The 27,560-nt window shown below is 45.5% G+C and overlaps 1 protein-coding gene across 6 annotated transcripts in view; it reads right to left on the reverse strand.

Annotated features, from left to right (window-relative positions):
• The window catches only part of LOC118745543 (transcriptional activator protein Pur-beta-A-like), a 180,909-nt gene that overhangs the window by 50,993 nt on the left and 102,356 nt on the right, over positions 1–27,560 (reverse strand). For 5 of the 6 annotated variants that reach the window (XR_004993639.1, XM_036479002.1, XM_036479000.1 and 2 more), the window contains exons 2-4: positions 6,426–6,488; positions 6,207–6,328; positions 6,043–6,145 (exon numbers count right to left, since the gene is read on the reverse strand). Coding sequence is in view for 5 of the 6 variants with exons in the window: in XM_036479002.1 (XP_036334895.1) it covers positions 6,043–6,145; positions 6,207–6,328; positions 6,426–6,488 (288 nt within the window). In the remaining variant the exon portion in view is untranslated. Of the gene's footprint in view, positions 1–5,850; positions 5,959–6,042; positions 6,146–6,206; positions 6,329–6,425; positions 6,489–27,560 lie in introns of those variants that run through there. The other variant, XM_036479001.1, reaches the window with a different exon arrangement.

The following is a 27,560-nucleotide window of genomic DNA, read 5'->3' on the forward strand; positions in this document are numbered from 1 at the left end:
TGTCCTGACTTTATTTGCCCATATCGCTGGAACCAGTAGGAATATTCCAATGAAACAAAAGACAAAATACTTGTTATATATTAAAATATACATTTCATCAGCGCTGGACTTGCCAAAGGCGTTTCACACCGTGTGCCATTCCACGCTGCTAGAAGACATTGAGGCCTCCTCCTCCCACAGGGACTGAATCGATTGTCGGCAAATTATATGAGTGGTCGACAGTCGCAAGTAATCTTCAGAGATCAAACCTCGAAACCAAAAAGAATTAAACAAGGGTATCCACAAGGTGGTGTTCTCTCAACCTTATTATTTCACTTCTACATCTCGAAGCTTCCCCAGCGACCTTAGGGTGTTTCCCTGATCTCATACGCTGACGATTGCTCGATTTTGGCGTCCGGGAATGGAACTGATGACCTCTGCTCAAAAGTAAACGCCTATCTCTCCAGCGTTTCTCGCTTATTCACTGCAAGGAGCCTAACACTCTCCCCAACGAAATCAACCCTCTTCACCACCTGGACGAAGGTCAGGCTAGAATTAGGTATACACGTTGATGGCACATCAATACCGACTGTAAACAACATGAAAATTTTAGGGGTCACCTTCATAGCCTGCTCTCCTACTCCACGCACACAACCGCAGTTGTCAATAAAATACAGAGCCGCAACTAGGTCCTCAAGTCGCTCGCCGGCAGCACTTGAGGCAAGGACAAAGAAACGTTGCTGGCAGCATACAAAGCAACTGGCCGGCCCGTTCTAAACTATGCTGCGCCAGTTTGGACGCCGGGGACTAGTTGTTCGCAGTGGATGAAGCTACAGACTTGTCAGAACGCCGCACTCCGGACAGCGACTGGGTGCCTTCTGATGACGCCTGAGCACCACCTACACAGCGAGGCCCAAGTGCTCCCCGTAAGGGAACACAACAAAATGATTTGTAAGCAATATCTGGTGGGGTGCCACAGAAGCCAACACCCAAAGAGTCCTATGATACAGGAGGATCCTCCGCTCAGGCACGTCAGGACGCAGTCCAGCAATACGTAGACCAACCACTGGACCCGACGACATAAAGACGAGCTATTAACGACATCCATAGAGAGTCAGTCACCACCTACCTTGACTCTCGACCTATGATGAATTCCGTAATCGGAGCCCAATCACCACCAGTAGAAGAGACTGAGCTTCAATTGCCAAGAGAGACCCGCGTTACCCTGGCTCAATATCCCCAATGAGTGCCCAGCATGTGGAGAATCCCCTCACGACACCAACTACCTCTTCACATGCCAGCTCAATCCGATTCAACTGACACCCCTCTCCCTATGGTTCGACCCCATTGAAACAGCTCGTTTCCTGGGCCTCCCGTTAGTTTAGCTTGACGACAATGATTAAATGTTGACCCGAAATAGGCGGGGCTTAGTAGTGCCGCTACAACAACAACAACAATCCCCGCTATTGTTTAACTAGTATATTTCAAAGCTCCCTCAACCACCAGAGGTAGTTGTTGTTGTAGCGGCTACAACAACCCCGCCCAGATCGGTTGGTATTTCAGTCGTTGTCGTCAAGTTCCACTAACGGCAGCCCTAGGAAGCGTGCAGCTTCTATCGGGTCGGTCCACAAGGACAAAGCCGTTAGGGTTGTCGGGTTTTCCGGGCATGCGAAGAGATGTTTCGAGTCATGTGGGATCTCTCCGCATGCCGGACACTCATTTGGCACATCCTCATTCAATCTACTCAGGTAGGAGTTTAACCTCTTGCAGTAGCCAGAGCGGAGTTGGGCTATTGTCGTTCGTGTCTCCCGAGGCAGATGAAGCTCCGTCTCGTCTATGTCCGGTGGCGGTATGCCTAGAACGGCATTCACAGGTCTAGGGTCTACATAACTCGAGACTGACTCCCTGTGAATGCCGTTCAGGGCCAGTCGGTAAGCTGACGGGTCCAGAGGTTACTTGATGAACCTCTGGACTTCGTCCGTCAGTTCATATAGATGCCTCCTGACGTGCCTAGGCGAGGGCTCCTCTGCTAGCAGCTGTCTGTTTGGGTGGCCACTTCTGTGGCTCCCGATCAGGAACTGCTTGCAGAGCATTATGTTGTGCTCCTTTATGGGGAGCATTTGTGCCTCGTTGTGGAGGTGATGTTCGGGCGACATCAGGAGGCCTCCTGTCGCTGTCCTGAGTGCGGAGGAGGATGCAGTCTGAACTGCCGGCTAAAATAGCTCGCGCATCGCTCCGGGTCCGACGAAACATGGTCGCCGAAAGAAATTTCGACTCTGTCGTCGTGCATCGTCGGATTGCACAGTGACCTCATGGTTGACCAAAGCTTACTCACACCAGAGGTGACGTTACTGGTCTTCAGATGCTCTTCCCACTTCTTCCACTTATGTACGTTTACTAGTTGCCGAATCTCTGCGTTGAGATCCCTGATACGGGGATCTCCAGGATCGGCCTGACGAAGTCTATCACGCTTATCGGCTAAATAAGCCCCTTCGGCGGGGAAGTTTGGACGTGGGTCCGTTATACACCCTGCCGGTATGAAACGTGCTGCAGCAGCAGTGCAGCCCTGCCGAAATTACGTTCACCAAGATGGACGTCGGTTGGTGTGGGAAGCGCAGTGAAGGTGTTTTCAGTTCATATAGGTCCGGTGTTTAGCGGAGGCAAAGTCGGTTGGTTTATCTATCGAGATGACTATGGGTAGATGGTCTGATGCTAAAGTCAGCATAGGTCGCCATGTTATGCTGTTTATCAGACCAGCACTGACTATGGTGATGTCTGGCGAGCTGCTGCAGTTACCCATAATCCTGGTGGGTGCGTTCATTGTGCAGAATGTCGAATCGTCTATATGCTCAGCCAAGTCTGTTCCCCTACGATCGTTTGACAGGCTTGAGTGCCAAAGATCGTGGTGCGCATTAAAGTCACCTACTACCATTAGGTTTTCACCTCTGAGGAGTGCACCTATATCAAGGTGATATCCTGCCGGGCAGCAGGGGACAGGGGGTATGTATATGTTAAATATTTCGAGCTCAACATCGCCTGACCGGATAGCAATGCCCTGACATTCTAGGGTGGTATCCCTGCGGTCGATGTCTGCCTTGATAGGACACCACCATTATCTCGCTCGCGATCTCGACGGTGCACGTTGTACCCGGCACAATTCAACAAAGTTGAATTGCTGTGCAACTTCGTCTCTTGGACCGCAGCTATCAATATACCATGCCGACACATGAAGACGGTTATCTCCTCAATCTTGCTCTGTAGCCCGTTGCTGTTAAATTGAAGGAGCTTCATTTCGTTCGGGAGACGTTTCGTGATGCGGGGTGTAAGGGATGTGTGTGTTCTTACCGCCGTTGGCTGTGTGCGCTGCCGTGATGATTGCCGCCCTGTGTTGGCGGGAGGCGTTGCAGTTGAGGTCTGAGACCGAACAGCGCAACACGGGCCCTCGAAGTTCCTCGTCCAATCCCGCGTGGTACGCAGGCCTGAGCCCGCCCTAAAGTGACACCAGCCAAGGCAGGTGTTACACTTGACCGATGTCACATTACGGAATATCCTGGTCTGACATACCGTGCAGATTGTGGGAGGAACCAGGAGTTGTTGGCGGCGGCGTGTGGGTAGTAGTGCGGTTATGTGTGTTATGTGGTCTGTTGTGGCTGTGGTATGGTCTGTGGTGTTATTATGTTGTTGTGCTGTGGTGACTGTGAGGCTGCTCAGGTGGACTGAGGTTAGCCGTGGAGGCTGCTCTGTTTGAGCAGCAGGGGGCCACGTACAACGTGGTCCACTGCCGATGTGTCCGTAGTCCTGAGCAGAATCTAAGGTGACTCCACCCCTCGCAGGCATTACACTTGACTGAGGTGGAGATGTGGTGTAGTCGTCTCTGGCATACACAGCAGGTGTAGATTTCTGGCCCTGGGTTTGACTCGATGCCAGCCCTGAGTAGAAGAATACGTAGCGAATGTAGCCCTATGGACGAGCAACTTCGCCGACCTAAACGGGGTTAGATCGCCGAAATAAAAGCCTTGGTCAGGTAAAACCCGATTCATTCCGGTACGTAGAACCGGCTGTCGTGGGAACGTACGTAGAAACGGCTGTCGTAGGAACGGAAAGGGAGTCTCTATTGTCTCTTACGCTGACGACTGTTGGCAATGGCGTCTGGAAATTAAATTGATTATTTATACTGGAAAGTAAACGGCTGTCACCAAGGGGACTAGCCCTCGCCCCTACAAAATCCTTGGCAACCTTATTCACCATCTGGACGAATCAAGTAAGACTCCAGCTGGGTATTCACGTCGATGGCGAACCAATTCCGACGGTGAATAACCAAAAAAACCGCGGAGTTACCTTCGACAGTCTGCTCTCTTTCTCGGCGCATGTAACCGCAATTGTCAAAAGAGTACAGAGCTGCAACAAGCTCCTCAAGTCGCTGGACGGTAGCACTTAGGGAAAATACAAAGAAACGTTGTTGGCAACATACAAGGTAATTGGCAGGTCGGTTCCTAATTATGCAGCGCCCGTGTGGTTGCCAGGGACTAGTAGGAGTCAGTGGACGAAGCTACGGACAAGACAAAACACGGCACTTCGGGTTTCGACTGTGAATGCAGTTCTGGGCACACAACCACCTGACGTGGACGGGACAGAACTTTGTCTGCCTCAGGAGACCCGCACCACAATTGCCCAACTTCGCTCTGGCCTAGTCAGTACCCAGCATGCGGAGAGTGGCCACATGACTGGCGGCACTTCTTCGCATGCCCCCAAAACCCGACGGGGCTAACGCCCCTGTCCTATGGACATCCCCTGTTGAAGTCGTGCACTTCCTGGGCCTTCCCTTAGCTGAACCAGAGGACAACGCAGATGGAGCAGATGTAGCCCTAGAATCGAGCAACGTTTGATGGATTTCGATGGAATTGATGACTTGTGCTCGAAAGTAAACGGTTATCTCGCCGAACTTTCTCGCTTCTTCACTGCAAGGAGCCTTGTCCTATCCCCTGCGAAATTCTCGGCAACCCTATTCACCACCTGGACGAAGGAGGTCAGACTGCAACTGGGTATTCACATTGATCGCGTAACAATACCAACGGTGAATAACCCGAAAATCCTTGGAGTTACCTTCGACAGTCTGCTCTCCTTCTCGGCGCATACAACCGCAATTGTCAACAAAGTACAGAGCCGCAACAATGTCCTCAAGTCGCAGGCCGGCAGCACTTTGGGCAAAGGTAAAGAAACGTTGTTGGCAACATACAAATCAATTTGCCGGCCGGTTCTCAACTATGCAGTGCCCGTGTGGTCGCCGGGGACTAGCAGTACGCAGTGGATGAAGCTACAGACCTGCCAAAACACGGCACTACAAACAGCGACCGGATGCCTCCTGATGACGCCCCAACACCACCTACATGACGAGGCCCAGATGCTCCTAGTCAAGAAGCATAACATAATGCTCTGCAAGCAGTTCCCTGCGGGGAGCCACAGACGTGGCCATCCCAGCAGACAGCTGTTTGCAGAATAGCCCTCGCCAAGGCACGTCAGGAGGCATCTTTACGAATTGACGGACGAAGTCCAGAGGTTTATAAAACAACCTCTGGACCCGTCAACCTACCGACAGGCCCTGAACGGCTTTCACAGGGAATCAATCTCGAGTTATGTAGACTTCCGCCCGTATTTATTTTTCTTTATTAGATTTTCCCACCTAAGATTTATACTTTGTCAAGAGAAAAAGTGGAGGAATCATACATACATCTCAAGAAAGTGTTTTAGAAATCGAACAGAACTTTAAAATTAGATTGATTGATACGTTTTCGTTGCTCAATGGCTTTAAATAAATAAAATATATTAAAATCATATAAAATAGTTACAAATCTCGTATAGAAACACATTTCATTTGAGGTCCGTAACACTCTCCTACCATTTTTTCATTACGAATCTGTTAATGTCGCTCATATATAACGTCTTAAGGCTCGCAAGATATTTACCTCAATGTGAGTGCAGCTATTTATTTAGTTTGAAGGCATTTTTCATATGTGAGAATAAGTACATATTTAATGTATGAATGTATATGTATATTGTACTCACCCAAAGATGCATAATAGTCGCTAAATGTTGAAAGATGATCACGAAATTCAGCGGCAGTTGATAAGGCCAAATACACTTGACTACGTCTTCCATCGGCACCAATCTAAAAATACGTAAAATTAATTGAAATGATTTAAAAAGATTGCCATAAATAATATAATGACCTCGGCGACTTTAATAAAACGCCCACGACGGTTTTGTTTCACATCCAAATAGAAGCGTTTCGATTGTATTTGAAGCATTTTCGTTGCCAATTCTTGTTCTCCTTGTTGCGCACCTGTTTGTGCTAATTAAGTAAATATGATTATATATATCTCATATGCATTAAATTTACGACTATTCCATATTTATTTATGAACTTATTGCTTTCGAGATAAACTTACGCTTGCCTGCAGTATCAAAATCACTTCTGCCACTGGTGCCCTCCATGCCACTTGCATTGTATTCTATGATAAAACGTAGTTAAAGAATTTGATTAGTATTTATTCAGAAACGTCGGATAAAACTATGGCATACATATAGATAACCCTGAACGTTCAGCTAAGGAAAAACTAAAAATGCAGATCGATAGTTCTTTTTACGATGATTTCAATTATATAAATATACTTAGCGCAATCGAAAAGTAAAGAAGATATAAGAGGTTAAAATAAAATTTTTCGACATTTTAAAATAAATAAAAAATAAAATAAAAATATTGATACATAACCGGTTGTTGTGTTGTTGTAGCGGTTACCAAGCCCCGCTCGGGTCGGTTCATCCGTCAATGCTATTCTCTGTTTCAGCTAAGGGGAAGCCCAGGAAGTGTGCGACTTCCACAGGGTCTGTCCATAAGGACAGGGGCCTCAGCTGGGTGGGGTTCTCAGGGCATGTGAAGAGGTGTCGAGAGTCATGTGGCGACTCTCCATATGCCGGGCATTGGTTGGGCACATCCTCATTAATTCTGCTCAGGTATGAGTTGAGCCTGCTGCAATAGCCAGAGCGAAGTTAGGCTATTGTGGTGCGGGTCTCCCGAGGGAGACAAAGTTCTGTCCCGTCCACGTCCGGTGGTTGTGTGCCCGGAACGGCCCAGGGCGGGAGTCTACATAATTCGAGACTGATTCCCTGAGAATGCCGCTCAGGGCCTGTCGGTAGGATGACGGGTCCAGAGGTTGTTTAATGAACCTCTGAATTTCGGCCGTCAGTTCGTAGAGATGCCTCCTGACGTGCCTTGGCGAGGGCTCTTCTGCAAGCAGTTGTTTGCTGGGATAGCCACGTCTGTGGCTCCCCAGAAGGAAATGCTTGCAGAGCATTATGTTATGCTCCTTGACTGGGAGCATCTGGGCCTCGTCATGTAGGTGGTGTTGGGGCGTCATCAGGAGGCATCCGGTCGCTGTTCGTAGTGCCGTGTTTTGGCAGGTATGTAGCTTCATCCACTGCGTCCTGCTAGTCCCCGGCGACCACACGGGCGCTGCATAGTTGAGAACCGGACGGCCAATTGCTTTGTATGTTGCCAACAACGTTTCTTTATCTTTGCCCCAAGTGCTGCCGGCCAGCGACTTGAGGACATTGGCAATTGCGGTTGTATGCACCGAGAAGGAGAGCAGACTGTCGAAGGTAACTCCGAGAATTTTCGTGTTATTCACCGTTGGTATTGTTACGCGATCAACGTGAATACCCAGTTGCAGTCTGACCTCCTTCGTCCAGGTGGTGAATAGGGTTGCCAAGGATTTCGCAGGGGATAGGGCAAGGCTCCTTGCAGTGAAGAAGCGAGAAAGTTCGGCGAGATAACCGTTTACTTTCGAGGACAAGTCATCAATTCCATTCCCAGACGCCATGATCGAACTATCGTCAGCATAAGAGACAATATTGACACCCTGTGGTGGTTGAGGGAGCTTAGAGATGTAATAATTAAACAGTAGCGGGGACAGGACACCACCCTGGGGTACCCGCTGTTTACATTCCCACGACAGCCGGAATTCCACGTACCGGAATGACTCGGGTTTTACCCGACCAAAGACTGTTGTTTCGGCGATCTAACCCCGTTTAGGTCGGAGAAGTATCTCAGAAGTTGTTCGTCCATAGGGCTACATTCGCTACGTTTTCTTCTACTCAGGGCTGGCATCGAGTCAAACCCAGGGCCAGAAACCTACACCTGCTGTGTATGCCAGAGACGACTACACCACAACTCCACCTCAGTCAAGTGCAATGCTTGCGAGGGGTGGTGTCACCTCAGAGTCTGCTCAGGACTACGGATCCATCGGCAGTGGAGCACATCATTTGTGGCCCCCTGCTGCTCAAACAGAGCAGTCTTCACGGCTAACCCCAGTCCACCTGAGCAGCCCAATACAAACACCACAGCACCACAACACAATAGACCACACCACAACCTCGACAGACCACACAACAGACACAACCGCACCACCACCCACACGCCGTCGCCAATAACTCTTGGTTCCTCCTACAATCTGCACGTTATGTCAGACCAGGATATTCCGTAATGCGACTAGGGATGTTCCGATATAAGTAAATACGAGTATGTACTCGATACTTTTGTTTCAATACCAACTTCTTTTTTTACTTGAATCGTTTTATCGATACCTACTTAGTATCGAAATAAAAGTACTTGTATCGAATCGATTTGAGGAAGTGCCATATCTTTCGGTCATATTTTTTCTATGGAAAATAATTGCTTCGCTTTTATGAAAAATAATTGATCAAAGCAATGGCACCGCCAAGTGGGGATATATTTTTACAAAGCTCAAGCAATGCTTTGTAGCCGTAACGTTTTATGGGAAACTTTCAAAGGTTCAATTTTTTGTCTAAGTAATCGTATTACTTCAAATGTTACTAATAATATATAATAATAATAAACATATCTATACCTCAACTGAAAATGTATTGAAATTATTTGAGAAAGGGCGCTGTGAATCGGCAGCTGAGATAGGGCGTTTTTGTACCGAATTCTGAAAGAGGGTGGTCTTGAAAAGTTTTATGATATAAGGCGTTTTTCAATCAAATTCTGGAATAGGGTGCTTTTGAAAAGTTTTCTCAGATAGGGCGTTTTCAATCTGGCTGCCGAGATAGGTCGATCTGCCACTCAGGTGTCGCAAAAGGTATGTCACAGATAACGCCTGAAAATTACTTTCGCTTTGTGCATATAAAAGGATGAAACGTTATCGATATAAGTAGGTATCGATACATTCGGTCCACTCATATAAGGAGTATCGAAATAGAGATTTGAGTAAACTCACTTGAGTAGGTATCGATACCTTGATGGTACCGGAACGTACCTAAATGCGCCATCAGTCAAGTGCAACACCTGCCTTGGCTGGTGCCACTTTAGAGCATGTTCAGGTCTGCGCACCACGCGAGATTGGACGAGGAACTACGAGGGCCCGCGTTGCGCAGCAAGGTCGCAAACCTCAACAGCGACGCCACCCACTACCACCACAGGGCGGCAACCACCTCTGCAGCGCACACAGCCAATGGCGTCACGGCCACACACATCTCTCACACCCCGCATTACCACACGTCTCCCGAACCACATGAAGCTCCTTCAATTTAACTGGAACGGGCTTCAGAGCAAGATCGAGGAGATAACCGTCTTTTTGGGAAGGCATGGTATATTGATAGCTGCGGTCCAAGAGACGAAGTTGTACAGCAATTCAACATTGTTGAATTGTACCGGGTACAACGTGCACCGTAGAGATCGCGAGCGAGATAATGGTGGTGGCTTAGCGTTCATCACGCACCACGTCGAGCAGTATCGTCTTATCGAAGCAGACATCGACCGCAGGGATACCACCCTAGAATGTCAGGGCATTACTATCCGGTCAGGCGATGTTGAGCTCGAAATATTCAACGTATACATACCGCCTGTCACCTGCTGCCCGGCAGGATGTCACCCTGATATAGGTGCGCTCCTCAGAGGTGAAAACCGAATGGTAGTAGGTGACTTTAATGCGCACCACGATCTTTGGCACTCAATCCTGTGAAACGATCTTAGGGGAACCGATTTGGCTGAGCAGATAGACGACTCGACATTCTGCACAATGAACGACGACGCACCCACCAGGATTATGGGCAGCTGCTGCAGCTCGCCAGACATAACAATAGTCAGCGGTGGTCTGATAAACAGCATATCATGGCGACCTATGCTGACTTTGGCATCAGACCATCTGCCCATAGTCATCTCGATCGATAAACCAACCGACTTTGTTTCCGCGGAGCACCGAAACTATATCAACTTCTCCAAAGCTGATTGGAAAGGCTTCACGGAATTTACTGAAAACACCTTCGCTGCTCTCCCCACACCAACCGACGTCCACCTTGGTGACCGTAAGTTCCGCAGGGCTGTCACGTCCAAATTTCCCTGCCGAAGCGGCTGTTCTAGCCGATGAGCGTGACAGCCTTTGTCAGGCCGATCCCGACGATCCCTGTATCAGGGATCTCAACGCAAAGATTCGGCAACTAGTGAACGTACATAAGCGGAAGAAGTGGGAAGAACATCTGAAGACCTGTAACTTCGCCTCCGGTGTGACCGTGAGGTCATCGTCCAATCTGACGAAGCACGACGACAGAGTCGAAATTTCTTTCGGCGCCCATGCCTCTTCGGACCCGGTGCGATGCGCGAGCTATTTTAGCCGGCAGTTCATACTGCATCCTCGGGAAGGCGAAAGCTTCCAAAGCCATGGGTCCCGACGGAATATGCATGCTGATGCTGAAAAATTTGGGTCCTGCGAGAGTAGCGTACCTAACGGAGGTCCTCAATTTTTCTATGGCCACTCTCATCATGCCAGACATCTGGAAGAGAGTGGTCCCACTGCTCAAACCGGGGAAACCTGCCGACAAAGGGAAATCGTATCGACCGATAACACTCCTTTCCCCGGTAGCGAAGACACTTGAGGCCCTGCTGCTCACGTATTTCACGAACCACCTGACCCCAGCGAAGCATCAGCATGGTTTCCGTAAAGTGCACAGTACAAAAACAGCACTTAACGCCATAAACACTTAGATAATTCGTGGCCTTAACCGTAACCGTCCCTGTGAGAGAACGGTTCTAGTAGCTTGGACCTGTCAAAGGCTTTTTACACTGTCAGCCATTCCACGCTAATAGAAGATATAGAGGCTTCCTATCTCCCACAGAGGCTCAAACGGTGGTCGACAAATTATCTGAGTGGTCGACACTCGTCGGTAATGTTTAGACAAATCGAGCAAACTTAGAAAAATAAAACAGGAGGTTCCACAGGGTGGTGTCCTTTCCCCACTACTGTTCATCTTTTATATTTCAAAGCTCCCTCAACCACCAGAGGGAGTCTCAATTGTCTCTTACGCCGACGATTAATCGATCATGCCGACTGGGAATGGAATTGATGACCTGTGTTCGAAAGTAAACGGCTATCTCTCCGAGCTTTCTCGCTTCTTCACTGCAAAGTGTCTAGCCCTCTCCCCTACGAAATCCTCTGCGGCCTTGTTCACCACCTGGACGAAGGAGGCCAGGCTACCGCTGGGAATTCACGTCGATGATACACCAATTCCGACGGTGAATAATCCCAAAATACTCGGAGTAACATTCCACAGCCTGCTCCCCTTCTCTGCGCACGCAACCGCTATTGTCAACAAAGTACAGAGCCGCAACAAAGTCCTCAAGTCGCTAGCCGGAAGTGCCTGGGGCAAAGACAAACAAACGTTGCTGGCAACATATAAGGCAATAGGCCGGCCGGTTTTAAACTATGCAGCACCAGTGTGGTCGCCGGGGACTAGTAGGACGCAGTGGATGAAGCTACAGACAGGACAGAACACCGCACTCAGGACAGCGACCGGATGCCTCCTGATGTCACCTGAACACCACCTCCATGACGAGGCGAATTTGCTCCCAATTAAGGAGCATAAAATAGTGCTCCTCAAGCAGTTTCTGGTTGGAAGCCACAGACGTGGCCAACCAAACAGACAGCTGCTTGCAGAGGAGCCCTCGCCTAGGCACGTCAGCAGGCATCTATACGAACTGACGGACGAAGTCCAGAGGTTCATTAAGCAGCCTCTGGACCCGTCAGGATACCGACAGGCCCTGAACGGGCGGGGTTGTTGTAGCCGCTACAACAACAACAACAACACCCTGTTTAATTTTACGTGGCTGACTGGTACTGACGAATGTCGACCACTCAGGTAATTCGCCGTATAATGTACGTGAAATTCGTCTTCTTTCATCGCTGCTCATTGACGCATTTATCCACCTTGAGCACGTTTAAAAAATATCTGTCACTTCTTCCAGAACTTTACTGAAGGTCGACGGGCCTAGAGAAACGTCGAAGTCCTTTCCAATTCCCGTTTGATATCCACCTTCAGCAAAGAAACGCAAACGTGCGGTGAGTTTTATAACAGGCGAAACTGCGAACTGTTTTTTAGCTTGCTGAGTATGCGAGGTTAGGAGTTCCAACAAATATCGAAAAGCGGGCTTATTTACCCTATAATACTTCTGAAACCTGTAACAGCAGGAAAAGTAAAATCCGCGAGAAATAAAATCCTCGAGAATATTTAGAATCGGGCTGATAAATAACCAAAACTGGTCAAAATGTCACTTAACTTAATCAGCTGGCCATAAGTGCATATAACATATTTATAAATTTATTTATTTGAATCTACCACATTGTTTGGAATGTACCACAATTTTGCATGCATATTTACCACTAAGAAAACTTTGCGTCCGAACACTCTCAACAGCAACTGATTTGATTTGCTTTGCCGAAATACCAGCGAAGCATCAGTCAATCGTCAATTATCGTAAGACGCACGAAGACGATGATAGTATACATGTGTCGACGTCGCAGCAGGCAGCATTTTGAAGCACAATTACCATGTGTTTGGAAAATCAGAAAATGCTCGCCTGTGGTATATGGTGCCAAGTTAGCACTACATACCATTTTTTCTTAAAAAACGAAAGCTACAAATTTTTTCTTTCCACAACAAATTTACAACAAAAAAGCTACAGTTAATTCCTTTGTAACCTTTTCAATATCTCAATTCTGTCGTCAATGGCGCATGGTGTCAAGTTAGCACTACATACTAAAATTTGTTCGAAAAAGGGTCAACTCAATTTTTTCCAGAAAAAATGATAGCAACAAATTTTTTCTTTTCACAACAAATTTTAAAGTAAAAAGCTACAATAAGAGCATAGTAACATATTGAATATCTCAATTCTATCGACTTGGTGTATGATGTCAAGTTAGCACTACATACCAGTTTTTCTTAAAAAATGAAAGCTGCAAATTTTTCTTTCCACAGCAAATTTACAACAAAAAAGCTACAATTAATTCCGTTGTAACCTTTTCAATATCTCGATCCTGTCGTCAATGGTGCATGGTGTCAAGTTCGCACTACATACTAAATTTTATTCGAAAAAGGGTCAACCCATTTTTTTCCAGAACAACGAAAGCTACATTTTTTTTCTTTTCACAACAAATTTTAAAGTCAAAAGCTTCAATCAATGGCATAGTAACAAATTGGATATCTCAATTCCAATTCTTAATGGCATTAACAACATTATAACATTTTCAATATCTCAATTCTATCTAGGTGTATGGTGTTAAGTTAGCACTACACACGATTTTTTTTTAAAAAACGAGAGCTAAAAAATTTTTTTTTCCACAACAAATTTATAACATAAAAGCTAATGCCGTTATAACATTTTCAATATCTCAATTCTATCGACTAGGTGTATGGTGTCAACTTAGCACTACATACTAAATTTTGTTCGAAAAAGGGTCAACTCAATTTTTTCCAGAAAAACGAAAGATACAAATTTTTTCTTTTCACAAACAATTTTAAAGTAAAAATCTACAATTAATGGCATAGTAACATATTGGATATCTCAATTCTATCGACTAGGTGTATGGAGTCAAGTTAGCACTACATACCATTTTTTCTTAAAAAACGGAAGCTAAAATTTTTTTCTTTCCACAACAAATTTAAAACAAAAAGCTACAATTAATGCCGTTATGACATTTTCAATATCTCAATTCTATCGACTAAATAGGTGTATGGTGTCAAGTTAGCACTACATACCATTTTGTCCTACAAAACGAAAGCAAGTTAGCACTACATACCTTTTTTTCCTAAAAAACGAAGGCTACAAATTTTTTCTTTCCACAACAAATTTACATCAAAAACATACAACTAATAACATAGTTAACTGTTCTAATTTCGAAAAGTGTAGTGCTAACCTGACAGACGTCCCTCAATCGTTGCCGTCAAGCTCTAGTAGCGTTAGCCCCAGGAAGCGTGCAGCCTCGATGGGGTCGGTCCATAGGGACAGGGGCGCCAGTAGGGTGGGGTTCAGTGAGCATGCGAAGAGATGCTGTGTGTCTCCGCATGCCGGGCATCCGGTTAGAACATCTTTCCTTTATTCTGCTCAGGCATGAGTTCAACCTGCTGCAGTAACCAGAGCGCAGTGGGCTATTGTGGTCCGAGTCTCCCGAGGCAAACGAAGTTCTGTCTCGTCCACATCTGGTGGTTGTATTGCCAGAATGGCATTCACAGGTCGAGAGTCTACATAACTCGAGACTACCTCTCTGTGAATGCCGTTCACGGCCTGTCGATAAGCAGTCGGGAGCAGAGGTTGTCTGTGTGGGTGACCACATCTGTGACTCCCAACTAGAAACTGCTTGCAGAGTATTGTGTTATGCTCCTTAACGGGGAGTATATGGGCCTCGTCGTGCAGGTGATGTTGCGACGACATCAGAAGGCATCCTGTCGCTGTCCTGAGTGCCGTGTTTTGGCAAGTCTGCAGCTTTATCCACTGCGTCCTACCAGTCCCCGGTGACCACACGGGCGCTACGTAGGTTAAAACCGGCCGGCCAATTGCCTTGTATATTGCCAGCAACGTTTCTTTGTCTTTGCCCTAGGTGCTGCCGGCTAGCGACTTGAGAACCTTGTTGCGGCTTTGTATTTTGTTGACAATTACGGTTGTGTGCGGCGAGAAGGAGAGCAGACTGTCGTAGGTGACTTTTTGAGTTATTCACCGTCGGTATTGGTTCGCCATTGACGTGAATTCCCCGTTGTAGTCTGACATCCTTCATCCAGGTTGTAAATAGTGTGGCTGAGGATATTGCAGGGGAGAGGGTTAGGCTCCGTGCAGCGAAGAAGCGAGAAAGCTCGGCGAGAAAACCGTTTACTTTCGAGCACAAGTCAAGTAATTCCATTCCCAGACGCCATGATCGAACAATCGTCAGCATAAGAGATAATCGAGACTCCCTCTGGTGGTTGAGGGAGCTTTGGAATATAACAGTTAAACAGTAATGGGGAAAGGACACCGCCCTGTGGAACCCCCTGTTTTATTTTCCTCGGTTTGACGAGTTGGCTCTAAAAGTTACTGACGAGTGACGACCACTCAGACAATTCACCGACCACCGTTTGAGTCCCTGTGGGAGAAAGAGAGGCCTCCTACTAGTGGTCTTGTAGTAGCGTTTAATGGCTGACAGTGTTGAACGCCTTAGACAGGTCCAGCGCTACTAGAATGGTTCTCTCACGGCGGTTTCGGTTTAGGCCACGAGTTATCTGGGTATTTATGGTTTTACGTGCTGTTGTTGTGCTGTGCACTTTACGGAACCCATGTCGATGCCTCGCTGGGGTCAGGTGGTTTGTATAGTGCGTTAGTAGAAGGGCCTTTGTTGGACGGTTTCTCCATTTTAAGCAGTGGGACCACTCTCCCTATTTTCCAGATCTCTGGAGTGATGAGAGTGGCCGTTGACAAGTTGAGGACCTTGGTTAAATAATCCACTCCCGCGGGACCCAAATTTTTCAGCATGAAAAGGAAAATTCCGTCGGGTCCAATGATGGCTTTGGAGGCTTTCGCCTTCCCGCCCAGCCTTCTGGTCACTCGATGTTTGACTTTATCCGCCGAAGGATGCAGTATAAACTGCCGGCTAAAATAGCTCGCGCATCGCTCCGGGTCAGACGAAGCGTGGTCTCTATTTCAGCTTTGTCGTCACGTTTCGTCGGGTTGGACACACTTGAGGCAAAGTTGCAGGTCTTCAGGTGCTGTTCTCATTTCTTCCGCGTATGTTCGTTCACAAGGTGCCGAATCTCCGAGCTGATATCCCTGATACGGGGATTTCCGGGATCGGCCTGACGAAGGTTGTCACGCTCATCGGCCAGGACAGCCTAAATTCTGACGGGGGCAGAGATACATCCCGCTGGAACGAAGCGGGCTGCAGCAGCAGTGACAACCCTGCGGAATTTACGCTCACCTACGTGAACGTCGGTTGGTGCAGGTAGGGCAGTGAAGGCGTTTTCAGTACATCCGCGAAGCCTTTATATTCAGCTTTGGAAAAGTTAACATGGTCCGGTAATCCGCGGAAGCAAAGTCGGCTGGTTTATCAATCGAGATGACTATAGGCAGATGGTCTGATGCTAAAGTCAGCAAAGGTCGCCATGATATGCTGTTTATCAGACCAGCGCTGACTATTGTTAGGTCTGGTGAGCTACAGCAGCTGCCCATGTCTGGTGGGTGCGTCGTCGTTCATTGCGCAGAATGTCGAATCGTCTATCTTCTCAGCCAATTGTGTTCGCCTACGATCGATCGACGGGCTTGAATGCCAAAGATCGTGGCGCGCGTTAAAGTCACCAACTACCATACGTTTTTCACCTCTGAGGAGCGCACCTATTTCAGGGCGATACCCTGCCGGGCAGCTGGTGACAGGGGTTATATATCCTCGACATCGCTGACCGCCTGACCGGATAGCAATCACTTCGGTCGATATCTACGTCGATAAGGCGAACCTGCACGGTGTGGTGCGTGATGAACGCTAGGCCACCAACATTATCTCGCTCGCGTTCTCGATGGTGCACGTTGTATTCGGCGCAATTCAACAATGCAACGTGTGGGTGGTGGTGCAGTTGTATCGGTGGTGTGGTCTGTTGTGTCCGTGGTGTTGTCTATTGTATTGTGTTGTGGTGCGGTTGTGTTTGTGTTGAGTTGCTCAGGCGGACTCTGTTGTGCAGCAAGGGGCCACGTATGCGGTGGCCCGCTGCCTATGAGTCGTAAGGCCTGAGCAAACTCGGAGGTGGCTCCACCCATTACATGTGTCATCGAACGGAGGTGGAGTTGTGGTGTAGTCGTCTGTGGCACACGCAGCAGGTATATATTTCTGGTCCAGGGTTTGACTCAATGCCAGCCCTGAGCAGAAGTATGCGAAGAAGATGTAGCCCTATGGACGTATAACTTTTGAGGGATTTCGCCGACCTAGACGGGGTTAGTTCGCCGGGTAAAACCCGAGTCTTTCCGGTACGTAGACCCGGCTGTCGTGGGAATGTAAAAAAAGATCCATCAAGCTACATGGCTGTCTCCAGATCGAAAAACGAGAAACCAAATCGAGCATGTTGTGATAGACCGAAGGCATACTTCCCGTGTTTTAGATGTACGCACCCGCCTCGCTGCAGTAAAAAATGTGCGCCCAACAATTAAAGGAAAGCTCAACGTCGAAAAGCTGCAATCAAAACAGACGGCCAATTGATTCGCCACTCGACTTTCACAAACCACCAAATAAAACTGGGACGGGACTTTTTAGTAAGTTTTGGCTATTTTTATATATTTTATTAAATGTTTATTATTTTTATGAAAGTATAGCTGGTTAGTTAACAAATACGAGAAAAATTCAAATTTCAGACTTTGTGCCAAAGTTATGAAAATTCTGCAAAGTTTGACCAAAATTTCTAACTTCTTGATCAGCATCTTTAGAAAAAATGTTGATATTCAGCTTTGTAGCCCATTAAATTTTAGCAAGCAAATTGCAAATTTTAAGGATCTTGGACTTACCGCAGATTTTTGGCAATTTTTTTTATTGACGGTGCTCGGCCTTTTTTTTCATATAAAAAAAAATTCCAAACACAAACTGCCAAAAATCAACGGTAAGTCCAAGCATCTACAGCTCAAGCTCTTTTATTTGACACATCATTTTCGAAAATCGAACGAACGGTGCAGATTTCATGACATAAACAAAAAATACCTTGGTTATTTCATTTTCGCCCTGTAACTTTTTAATGAACAAATAAAAAAGTAGAGCACGAGGATCATATTTCAATAGTATATTATAGTATTTGGCTAAATTTTCCAATTCCAGAAGATGTGCTAATAAAAAATATGCATTTTTACTTTTGTGCACGCATCGTAACCTTTTCAAGAAGTTTTTTTTTCAACTATGTTCTAATAAGAGCACATAAGATTGCCATGTCTAGATTGATTCCTCTTATGCTCCAGAATACTATAAAAGTTGTCCGATAACAGTTTTAGGTACGCACCAGCTACAGTATACCATAAAAACCCCGAGTGAAAGGATTTAAAAAAGGAGTCACGCCACTTTGACTCTTCATAACTTCTTTTCTAATGCAAGCACCTACTTCTAACGGAGTGCATTCGATTCTCCTCTCCAAATACTACCAGTTAATTATAAACTCAAACATTACCAATCAACGCACCAATTTTTGCAACGTAAAAAAATATAGAAGAGTCACACATTTATTTATGAAAATTTCAGATTTTTATTTCTGAATTATATGCATATTTGGCTAGAAAAGATGTACGGTGGTCCTTTTTTTGCATTTGCATAATCTATACAATATAAGTAATCTGATTTGTGTTAACAAACCAGCGAAAATTATGTGTCCGAAGAAAAACTGGCGAGTCATGCGAAAGTTCGAAGTAATTGAGAATTGCCCAATTGCCGCAATAAGAAGAGAGAGGTCGAAATACGTTAGTGCAAAGAGCTTGAAATGCTGGCCGACAAAAAAAACACCCGAAATTTTTACTAGAGAGTCGAGCGACTTATGGAAGGTTTCAAGACTTATGTAGGAACAACCAAGGCGACCTAGTGGCCAATGTCCAGAACGTACTTAAATTATGGAGGGAACAATTTTTGACCCTTTTGAATGGCAGCAGCACTGAAAGTAGTGGAGAAGACGAACCCAAGCCTCCAGTCGATGGCGATGGAGTCGATGACCCAGCGCCCGACTATGGCGATTATGCTGATGGAAAATAACAAAGTTTCTGGAGCTGACGGCCTTCCAGCCGAGCTAATTAAGTACGATGGTGAGGAGCTGATGAGGTGCTTGCCCGACGACTGGAGTTCAAGTGTGCTCTGTCCAATCCACAAGAAAGACGACCCCGCCATGATCGCGAACTATTTTATCGAGCGTGTTGTGTGAAAGCCCTCCGTCAACGAACTGGTTTCGCCTTACCAGCGTGGCTTCAGATCTGCCAAATCCACCATAGATCTCGTATTCGCAATACGCCAAAACTTGGAAAAGACCCGTGACAATAGAATCGGAATATGCCTTCTATTTGTCGATTTCAAAGCCGCTTTCGACAGCACGAAAAGAAGTTATCTTTATTTCGTGATGTCTCAATTTCGTATCCCCGCGGAACTAATACGGCTGTGTAAGATGACGTTGAACAATACCACCAGCTCCGTCAGAATTGAGGAGGACCTCTCCGAGCCGTTTGATACCAATCGAGGTTGGAGAAGATAAAAGGAGTCGCAGAACTGAACCGATCAGGGACAATACTTTACAACAGCGTACAATTGCTGGCATATGCTGACGATGTCAACATTAGTGGTAGAAATAACGACTACGTCTGTCCTGCCTGCTCGGAATTAGAAAGAGAAGCTAAGCGTGTGGGTCTGATGGTGAACGAGGACAAAACTAAGTATTTCCTGCCATATCAGAAATAGCCATAGCATAAGCGTCAATGACGATGAAAACATCTGATGAAGCGGCATTGTAGTTTTCGTGAGAAAGATTCTGCGAAAGATTTATGGGCCGTTACGCGTTGGCGACGGTAAGTACCGCAGACGATGAGACGTGGGCTCTATGGGCTGCGCAAGGGCATGGAGTCAAAATACAACGGCTACGTACGATCATGTCGTACGAATGGACAGAAATGGTCCAGTTCTAAAAGTATTCAACGCGGGTCGCGATGGTGGAAGAGGAAGGCCCCACTGCGATGAAGGGACCAAGTGGAGAGGGCCTTGGCGTCCCAAATGCATTTGCTCAAGCGAGGAATGGTCTAGACCCATCAGCAATGTATGTCTTGTCTGGAAAAAGATTCAGTTGGTTATTTTTATGTAACTTGCGGACTTTAGCTTTCACAAATTGGACAGATATGGGAACATTGTAATTTCTCTTAAAACAAAACCATTTGTGTAAATCCTTTTTGCACACTCGCACTGTTTTAAAGTTTGCCGTTTCGCAAGTTCGGCTTCTAGATTTTTTTATCTTTACATTTGCTTTCATTTTGACTAATTCTGCTAACAGTGGATCATCACACATCACTTTAACTTAAGCACCACTTTTTGGAGTTTTCCAGAATACTGCTAAGTCCAAGAAAGGCAAAAAATTCAAATTTTGTGTGTGTGGCATGCATAAAAAAGAATGTTGTAGGTAGTGAGGTTAAATTGTTATGAAGTTGCACTTATAAAGGTTACAATTCAAGTAATTGCACGTATTGAGGGTTGCGGTTACCGTGTACGCACTGTAAATATTTTTTATCAGATAACCAAAAATTAAATTACGAACCATTATAAGGCTCAACCTATGAAAAACGCGTTTTTAGACGTTAAGTCCAGATTTGAGGGGGTATTCAAAATTGTGCCATTTCCTAACACTGAAGTACATTTCGTTTTGTACTTCCATCCTTCGAATTCGCCGTAACAAAGTATAAGAAGACAAAACAAAATTAGCAATTACAGCTCTAGAATCCAGTTGAACGAATCAAACCGATTTCATTGCCAAATCAGTGCGCGAACGAGTAGCAAGAGCAGCGATTTGAAATCCATCGCCATAGTCATCGTCAACATCAATCAACATTGTCAACGATCAACGTACATATATATTTGTTCATCGTCATCTGTATTTGATTTTGCATTACTTATAATTTGTTCAAGTCTTTAAAATCATTAAAAGTACAAAGTATATTATTTTACATATAAAACGAAGTATTTTACTTGCCGCCGCCACATATTCGTATTCAAATCGCTCTTGCTACCGTTTATACTTTTTTTCAAATTTTTCGCCATCGTCCATTTTTATTGGATGTTTGCTGTTTTCGTGGCCGTGTTAACCTGTGAGTTGTCACCGTTTTAACCTGTAAGTTGTCGCCGTTTTAAGCTGTAAGGTGTCTACCGTTTGCAAATCGCTGTAGTTAGTTTTTGATTTGCAAATTTGTCGTCATCGTTAATTTCAATGGAAGTTTGCCGTTTTTGTCGCCGTCTCAACCTGTAAATTGTACCGTTTTACAAATAGCTATCGTTGCTATTTCTATTTGTAAAATTTTTTCGTCATCGCCTGTTATCGTTGGAGGTCTGCCGTTTTTCAACAGTCACCTGTACATTGTTTTTTACCGTTTTGGAAAATTTAATAAAGCCTCTTAAAACGAAAGACAATTTGACCGCTATACATTTTTTAATCAAGTCGATTTGGGCACTTGGGTGCCTGCAAGTCAACGTATTAAAAGAAACATAATTTTGACCCCAACTATTCTTTTATACGTACAAGTCGGTTTGGGCAATTGGGTGCCTGCAAGTCAACGTGGAAAAGCTCGTATTAAAAAAATTATAATTTTCCACGAACTATTCGTCGATACGTAAAAGAAGTTTGTCATTTGGGTACCATCAAATAGCATCGAAGTCATCGTATTAAGCCATTATGTCCAGTCATCATCGTAAGTAATCGTCTCGAATAATCGTCAACGTTTTAAGTAGTCCGTCAGAAGTCATCAGTAATTTGCAAGGCAGTGTTTTTTAAGTACTCACTAAAAATCGTCGTTTCGTGTGGTGGGGTTTTGATAAACCTTTAATTTAATTGGCTTATCATTGGGATAACATTGCGCTATTAGTCATTGCTTAAATTTGTGCTACGATGACCAGAGGCAAATCAACCAGATCACAGACTGTTGCATATGCAGAGGGAAGCAACTCCGAATCGGATGTTGCCACTCAAATTGGCGCTCCGGAACAGCATGCAGCGCAACCATCAGCCAACATAGGAGCTGACGCGGTGGTTACTTTGGTTGCAAGCATCACCGCATTGAGGGAGTGTGCTCAAGAGTTGCGAAATGAGACGAGTCGTAGCCAAGCTGAGATACAACAGCTGCGTGAACGTAACGAACTGGATTCGGCTCAGATCGCTGATGCACCAAACCCAGTTGCGCCGCCTTCAGTTCCACAACCGTCTCAGAATGGGCCGCAGTTAACTCTGTCTGCAGCACAGCCACTAACATCGACGTCAGCAAATGCAGCCTTAACTCTTTTTGATAGTTCCGCTAAGCTCTATCCGTTACCAACCTTCGACGGCAATGCCGAAGATTGGCCATTGTTTTCGGCGAATTACGTAGACACTACAGCGGAATTTGGGTATGATAATGGACACAACCTTATGCGACTCCAAAGAGCGCTACAAGGCAGTGCAAAGCGCGCAGTCACATCAATGCTTATATATCCGGATGATGTAAAAAAAATAATAAAGGAAAGGAGCTATAATTTAATTTCAGATCTGCGAAGTGCGAACATCATTTGAGAAATCTGACTCTGCTGGAACAGCTGATTGCAAAGTTGCTACCATCAAAACAGTTCGAATGGAGTAAGTATGCCGCCAACGTTTCGCCTTATCCTACTGTGTAGACTTTTGGCGACTGGTTGAGCGATTTGACCAAAGTTGTGTCGATTATGCCAGGTGTTGCCGACATTTCCTTGGGCTATAGCCATACAACAATCCCACAGCCGAGACAAAACATGTATGCCAATCGCCAACTAGGTCAAAGTGGAGGGTCAGCGCGTAAAGTCTTGCTCTCTCACAGACTGCCGTAAATTCGGATTACTTGATTGTGCAGCTAAGTGGTCTTTTTTAAAGCAACATCGAGTATGTTTTGGGTGTCTTCAGAAAGGCCGCAGTTTGATCGATTGTTGTCGTCGTAGTACATGTACTATAAATGGTTGCAAGCGTATACACCATAAACTGCTGCATCAAGATCGTCACTTGCCTTGTCCGCCAGCCGATAGTGAACGCATATTGAACTGTCATAGAGATGTCGAAGCCAGCCTTTTTAAAATTTTGCCAGTGATTTTGACCGGTCCTCACGGTAGTGCCTCAGTATATGCCATGTTTGATGAGGAGTTATCAGTGTCGCTCCTAGAGGAAGAAGTCACCGCACAGTTAGGGTCAAGAGGTCGCGCCATTCCGCTTACCCTGCTGTGGTATGGTGACAGCCAAACAACTGGGCAGTGTTTTGTGAAATAAGAGGTGTAAACGGTCATGATAACTTCTCGGTGAAAAATCTTTGCGCTATCAAAGGCCTCAATTTGCCGAGACAATCGTTCGGTCAAAGCAAATACCGGCATTCAGCGGCACTGCCCGTTCAAAGATACAAAAACGTTAAGCCTGTTTTACTACTAGGCCTTAACAACTGTCATTTGGGTGTGCCTAGCAACACAGTTCAAAGCAGACAGGACCAGCCAGTCGCAATAGAAACCAAGCTGGGTTGGGTGGTGTACGGCCACATCGTCAAGATTTCGTCGCATTGCCAAGAGTGTTACAAGTTCGTCAGTCCACAAGTCTAAATCAGCTAAACAAGATCGTAGAAGATTACTTCTCGTTGGAAAATTTCGGTGTCAATTGCAAGGTGGTTCTGGATTCAGAAGGAAATCGTCGCGCAAAAAGATATGAAATCGGTTTACTATGGCGGGAAGATGCCGTTAAGCTTCCGCCTAGTTCCGCTATGGCGAAACAACGGCTGTTAAATGTCGAGTCACGAATGGGTCGTGATGCAACATATGCCGAACGGTACAACAACGAAATTGCCAAATATATTAACAAGAGGTACGCAGCTCAACTAACGCCGTATGAAGCCACTCGAGAAGGACCAGGTACATGGTACCTCCCTCTCTTCAGTGTGATCAACCCGTGCAAGCCGCAAAAGGTGCGTATCGTGTTTGACGTAGCCGCAGTGACGAAGTCGGTGTCACTAAATTCAGTTTTGTTGAAGGGGCCGGAACAGGCGCAATCGCTCGTAACCATCATCCACAAATTTCGTAAGGGAATCATCGCTGTAGCTGGAGACATCCAGGAGATATTCTCGCAGGTGCGTATTCGGGAAGCTGATCAAGATTCCCAACGATTTTTGTGGAGAGAGGGCAATCCTAACAGGCCGATCCATACGTACAAAATTACTTAAATTCTATTTGGTGCGATTTGTTCACCGTGTTGTGCCGAACACATTAAGAACGTCAACTCTTCTAAGTTCCAGTCAACAATGTCAAGGGAAGCACAAGCTGTCATTCAAAATACTTACATTGATGACCTAGTCGTAAGCTTCAACAGTGCCGAGGAAGCCGTCGAGATAAATCTGAAGCCGTTAAAATCAATGCAGCTGCGGGGTTCAAATTACGAAATTTTATACGAATAACGAATTCGTTCAACAACTTAATGGCGAAAATGCCGAGGTAGACAAACCGATCGTACGAATGGAGCGCCAAGCAATAACCGAAAAGGTTCTCTGTATGTTCTGGAATACCGCGAATGACAGTCTTGAGTTTCACTTCCAATTTTACAAAATTTCCCAAGACGTTCTTAATGATACGCGGTCGCGAACGAAGAGCGAGTTGCTGGCCATAGTCATGAGCAGTGAACGGATTTTATGGCATTGCCTTTTTTTCTGCTAAAGAGATAGAGTATATTCGATTAAGAATGTCCACATTTAGCTTTCCCTGATTCCATATATACACATTTGATGTTGCCTTTTTTTGCCTTTTTTAAGATATTTGCCTTTTTTGCCTTTGCTACCTTTAAAAAAGTGATTATAGCATTTACAATTTTTTTTTAAGATGAAAAAATATACACATGCCCATGTGGCTTATAGAAGCGCAAGGACCTCTTGCCAAATTGGTGTTGGAAAAATTCAAAGCCGTTTTCTCAGCTAATGTACGCTTGGACGCAATAAGGGGTGTGGATAAAATTGTAAAGGGCGAGGAAAACGCCCTTATTCCTGATAATATGAACGTTTCAAACGTTCCATATTTAAATTGGGCTCCACTTGTATCAACTTACGTCCAGCGCACATTTAGTACATTCAGGGCTTTTCTTCGCGAAAATCGAATGAAAATGCTGCCAGAAAACTTCAAAATGCATCTTGTGGTTCAATGTTACTACAACTATACAGATTAAAGTTTTATGAGTTAGAAACTCGAAAGGATAAAATAGTCAAAGATTCAAAGTACAAATTTTTCATATAATGAAACTAGTTCAAAGTTTTTCTCTTTTTACTTGTAATATAAATATTTGTAAAATAAATGTATTTTTTTATTGTTCTTCGTATTTTCTGTCCTTTTTGGTGCCTTATTTTGCTTTTTTGCAATGCATAGTGCCTTTTCGTGCTTTTTCGCTATTTTGTTTTGCCCTTTTTTGCCTTTTTTGCAATACCTAGTGCCTTTTCCTGCCTTTTTCGCTATTTTATTTTGCCTTTTCCAGCCTATTTCGTCATTTTATTTTGCCTTTTTTATAGGTTTTTAGGTCCTAAAAATCCGTTCCCTGGTCATGAGCATGTACGATCCGTTTGGGTTTTTGGCAAATGTTTCAATAGGTTTAAAACTACTGCTACAAGCTATGTGGAAGCTACAAGTGCAGTGGGATGAAGCGACACCGTGTCAGCTGGCAGATCAGTGGTCGAGGTGATGGAACAGTGCGCAATCCATAAAATACCTTTCTGTGCCACAATGCTATTCTGCGTTGCTTCCGGATACTGACGATGTCCAGTTGAATATATTTGTTGATGCCAGTTCATGTGCCTATGTTGCTGTCGCATAGGAGCCAATATCAACGTTGCCCTGGTATGTGCTAAGTCGAGGCGCGCACCACTTAAGGGTATGACAATACCACGTCTGGAGTTGCAAGCCGCAGTGCTTGGTTGCCGTCTCAAAGAATCGCTTCAACGCTGTCATGACGTTCAGATGTGCTGTCGACAGTGGAGTGGCTCAAAACCCGTCATATTATGGATACGTTCGCCAAACCGAAGCTATACGCATTTCATTGCATCCCGTGTAGGTGAAATATTGGGCGCCACATCTGCGAATCAGTGGCGTTGGATTCCCACTTCTTTAAACGTGGCCGACGGAGCCAAGCGATCCTGTCCAACATTTGTAATCAAGCTTAAGTCGAGACGGTTTATGGGGCCAGATTTCCTCCGAGAAGATACCAGCTGCTGGGCTCCAGATATAGTAGAGCTGACTTCGGAGCATTGTGCTCCAGAAGAGTTACCGAAACTAATCTTGCTGTCAAAAACAGGGGAGTATCCAATAAAATTTGCTAATTTTTCGTCTTTTTTAAGCATCGTCAGAGTCGTTGCCTGGGTTTTAGGTATATTTTACAACGCGATGTCAAAGGTTCGTCGGGGTGGAGAACTTAACGCTGCAGAACTCGCTAACGCCGAAAGGAAGGTACTTCTAAGAGTTCAGTCTGTCTCATTTGCTGACGACATCCACAATAATACGCAAAAGGAGTGCTTGCCGAAAACCAGTCCTCTTTTTCAACTAACACCGTTTGTCGATGATGATGGGTTACTAAAAATCAATGGGAACATAGATGCCGCCTACTGTTTGCCAATCACAGCTCGCCGACCAGTCATTTTAGCTGAAGGCCCTTACGTAACACGTTTGATAATGAATCAGTATCATCGCCAGTTTCATCATCAAAGCGACTGCCTCACCATCAACGAGATGCGCCAAAAATTCAGGGTGCCTCAAGCGCGAGCATTGCTGAAGTCCATTAAAAGAGAATGTGCGGTATGCATACGTAACAACGCTAAGCCAGTGGTTCCACTCATGGGTCAGCTGCCAATGGATCGGCCTACGCTATATGTCCGCCCACTTTCATATGCTGGTGTAGACTATTGCGGTCCTTTTCTGATGACAATCGGTAGGCGAAATGAGAAACGGTGGGTTGGACTCTTTACCTGCCTAACAACGCGTGCGGTCCATTTAGAAATTGTAGAAGACTTATCGACGGATGCTTTCATCATATGTTTGCGTAACTTTGTAAATCGACGAGGCGTACCGATAAGAATTAGAAGCGACAAAGAAACAAATTTTGTGGGAGCCGAAAAAGAATTGAAAAATTATTCTATATTTGATTGTGGTCACATTGAAGGTGAGATGGCCGTCGAAATATTGAGTGGGTTTTTCATTGCCCCGCGAATCCGTCAGCAGGAGGATGTTGGGAACGACTCGTGTAGTGTGTCAAGAGGTTGTTGCAGCGGGTGCTGCACCAAGCAGCGCCACGTATCGAAACATTCCGCAACGTCCTTATAGAAGCGAAAAATATTATTAACAGCCGTGACACCACATGATGATGAGCCTCTAACACCCAACCATTTTTCGTAGGGATGTCTCAATTCGACGCAAACGCCTAACCCTGAGCAAGAAAAGGTATGTCTACGCAAACAGTGGCGTATGGCGCAAAATCTTAAGGACCGACTGTGGAGGAGGTGGACAAATGAATAC

The sequence above is a fragment of the Rhagoletis pomonella genome, unplaced genomic scaffold (genome assembly GCF_013731165.1).
Source record: "Rhagoletis pomonella isolate Grant_MI unplaced genomic scaffold, Rhpom_1.0 Rhpom_scaffold_00009, whole genome shotgun sequence".
Lineage (NCBI taxonomy): Eukaryota > Metazoa > Arthropoda > Insecta > Diptera > Tephritidae > Rhagoletis > Rhagoletis pomonella.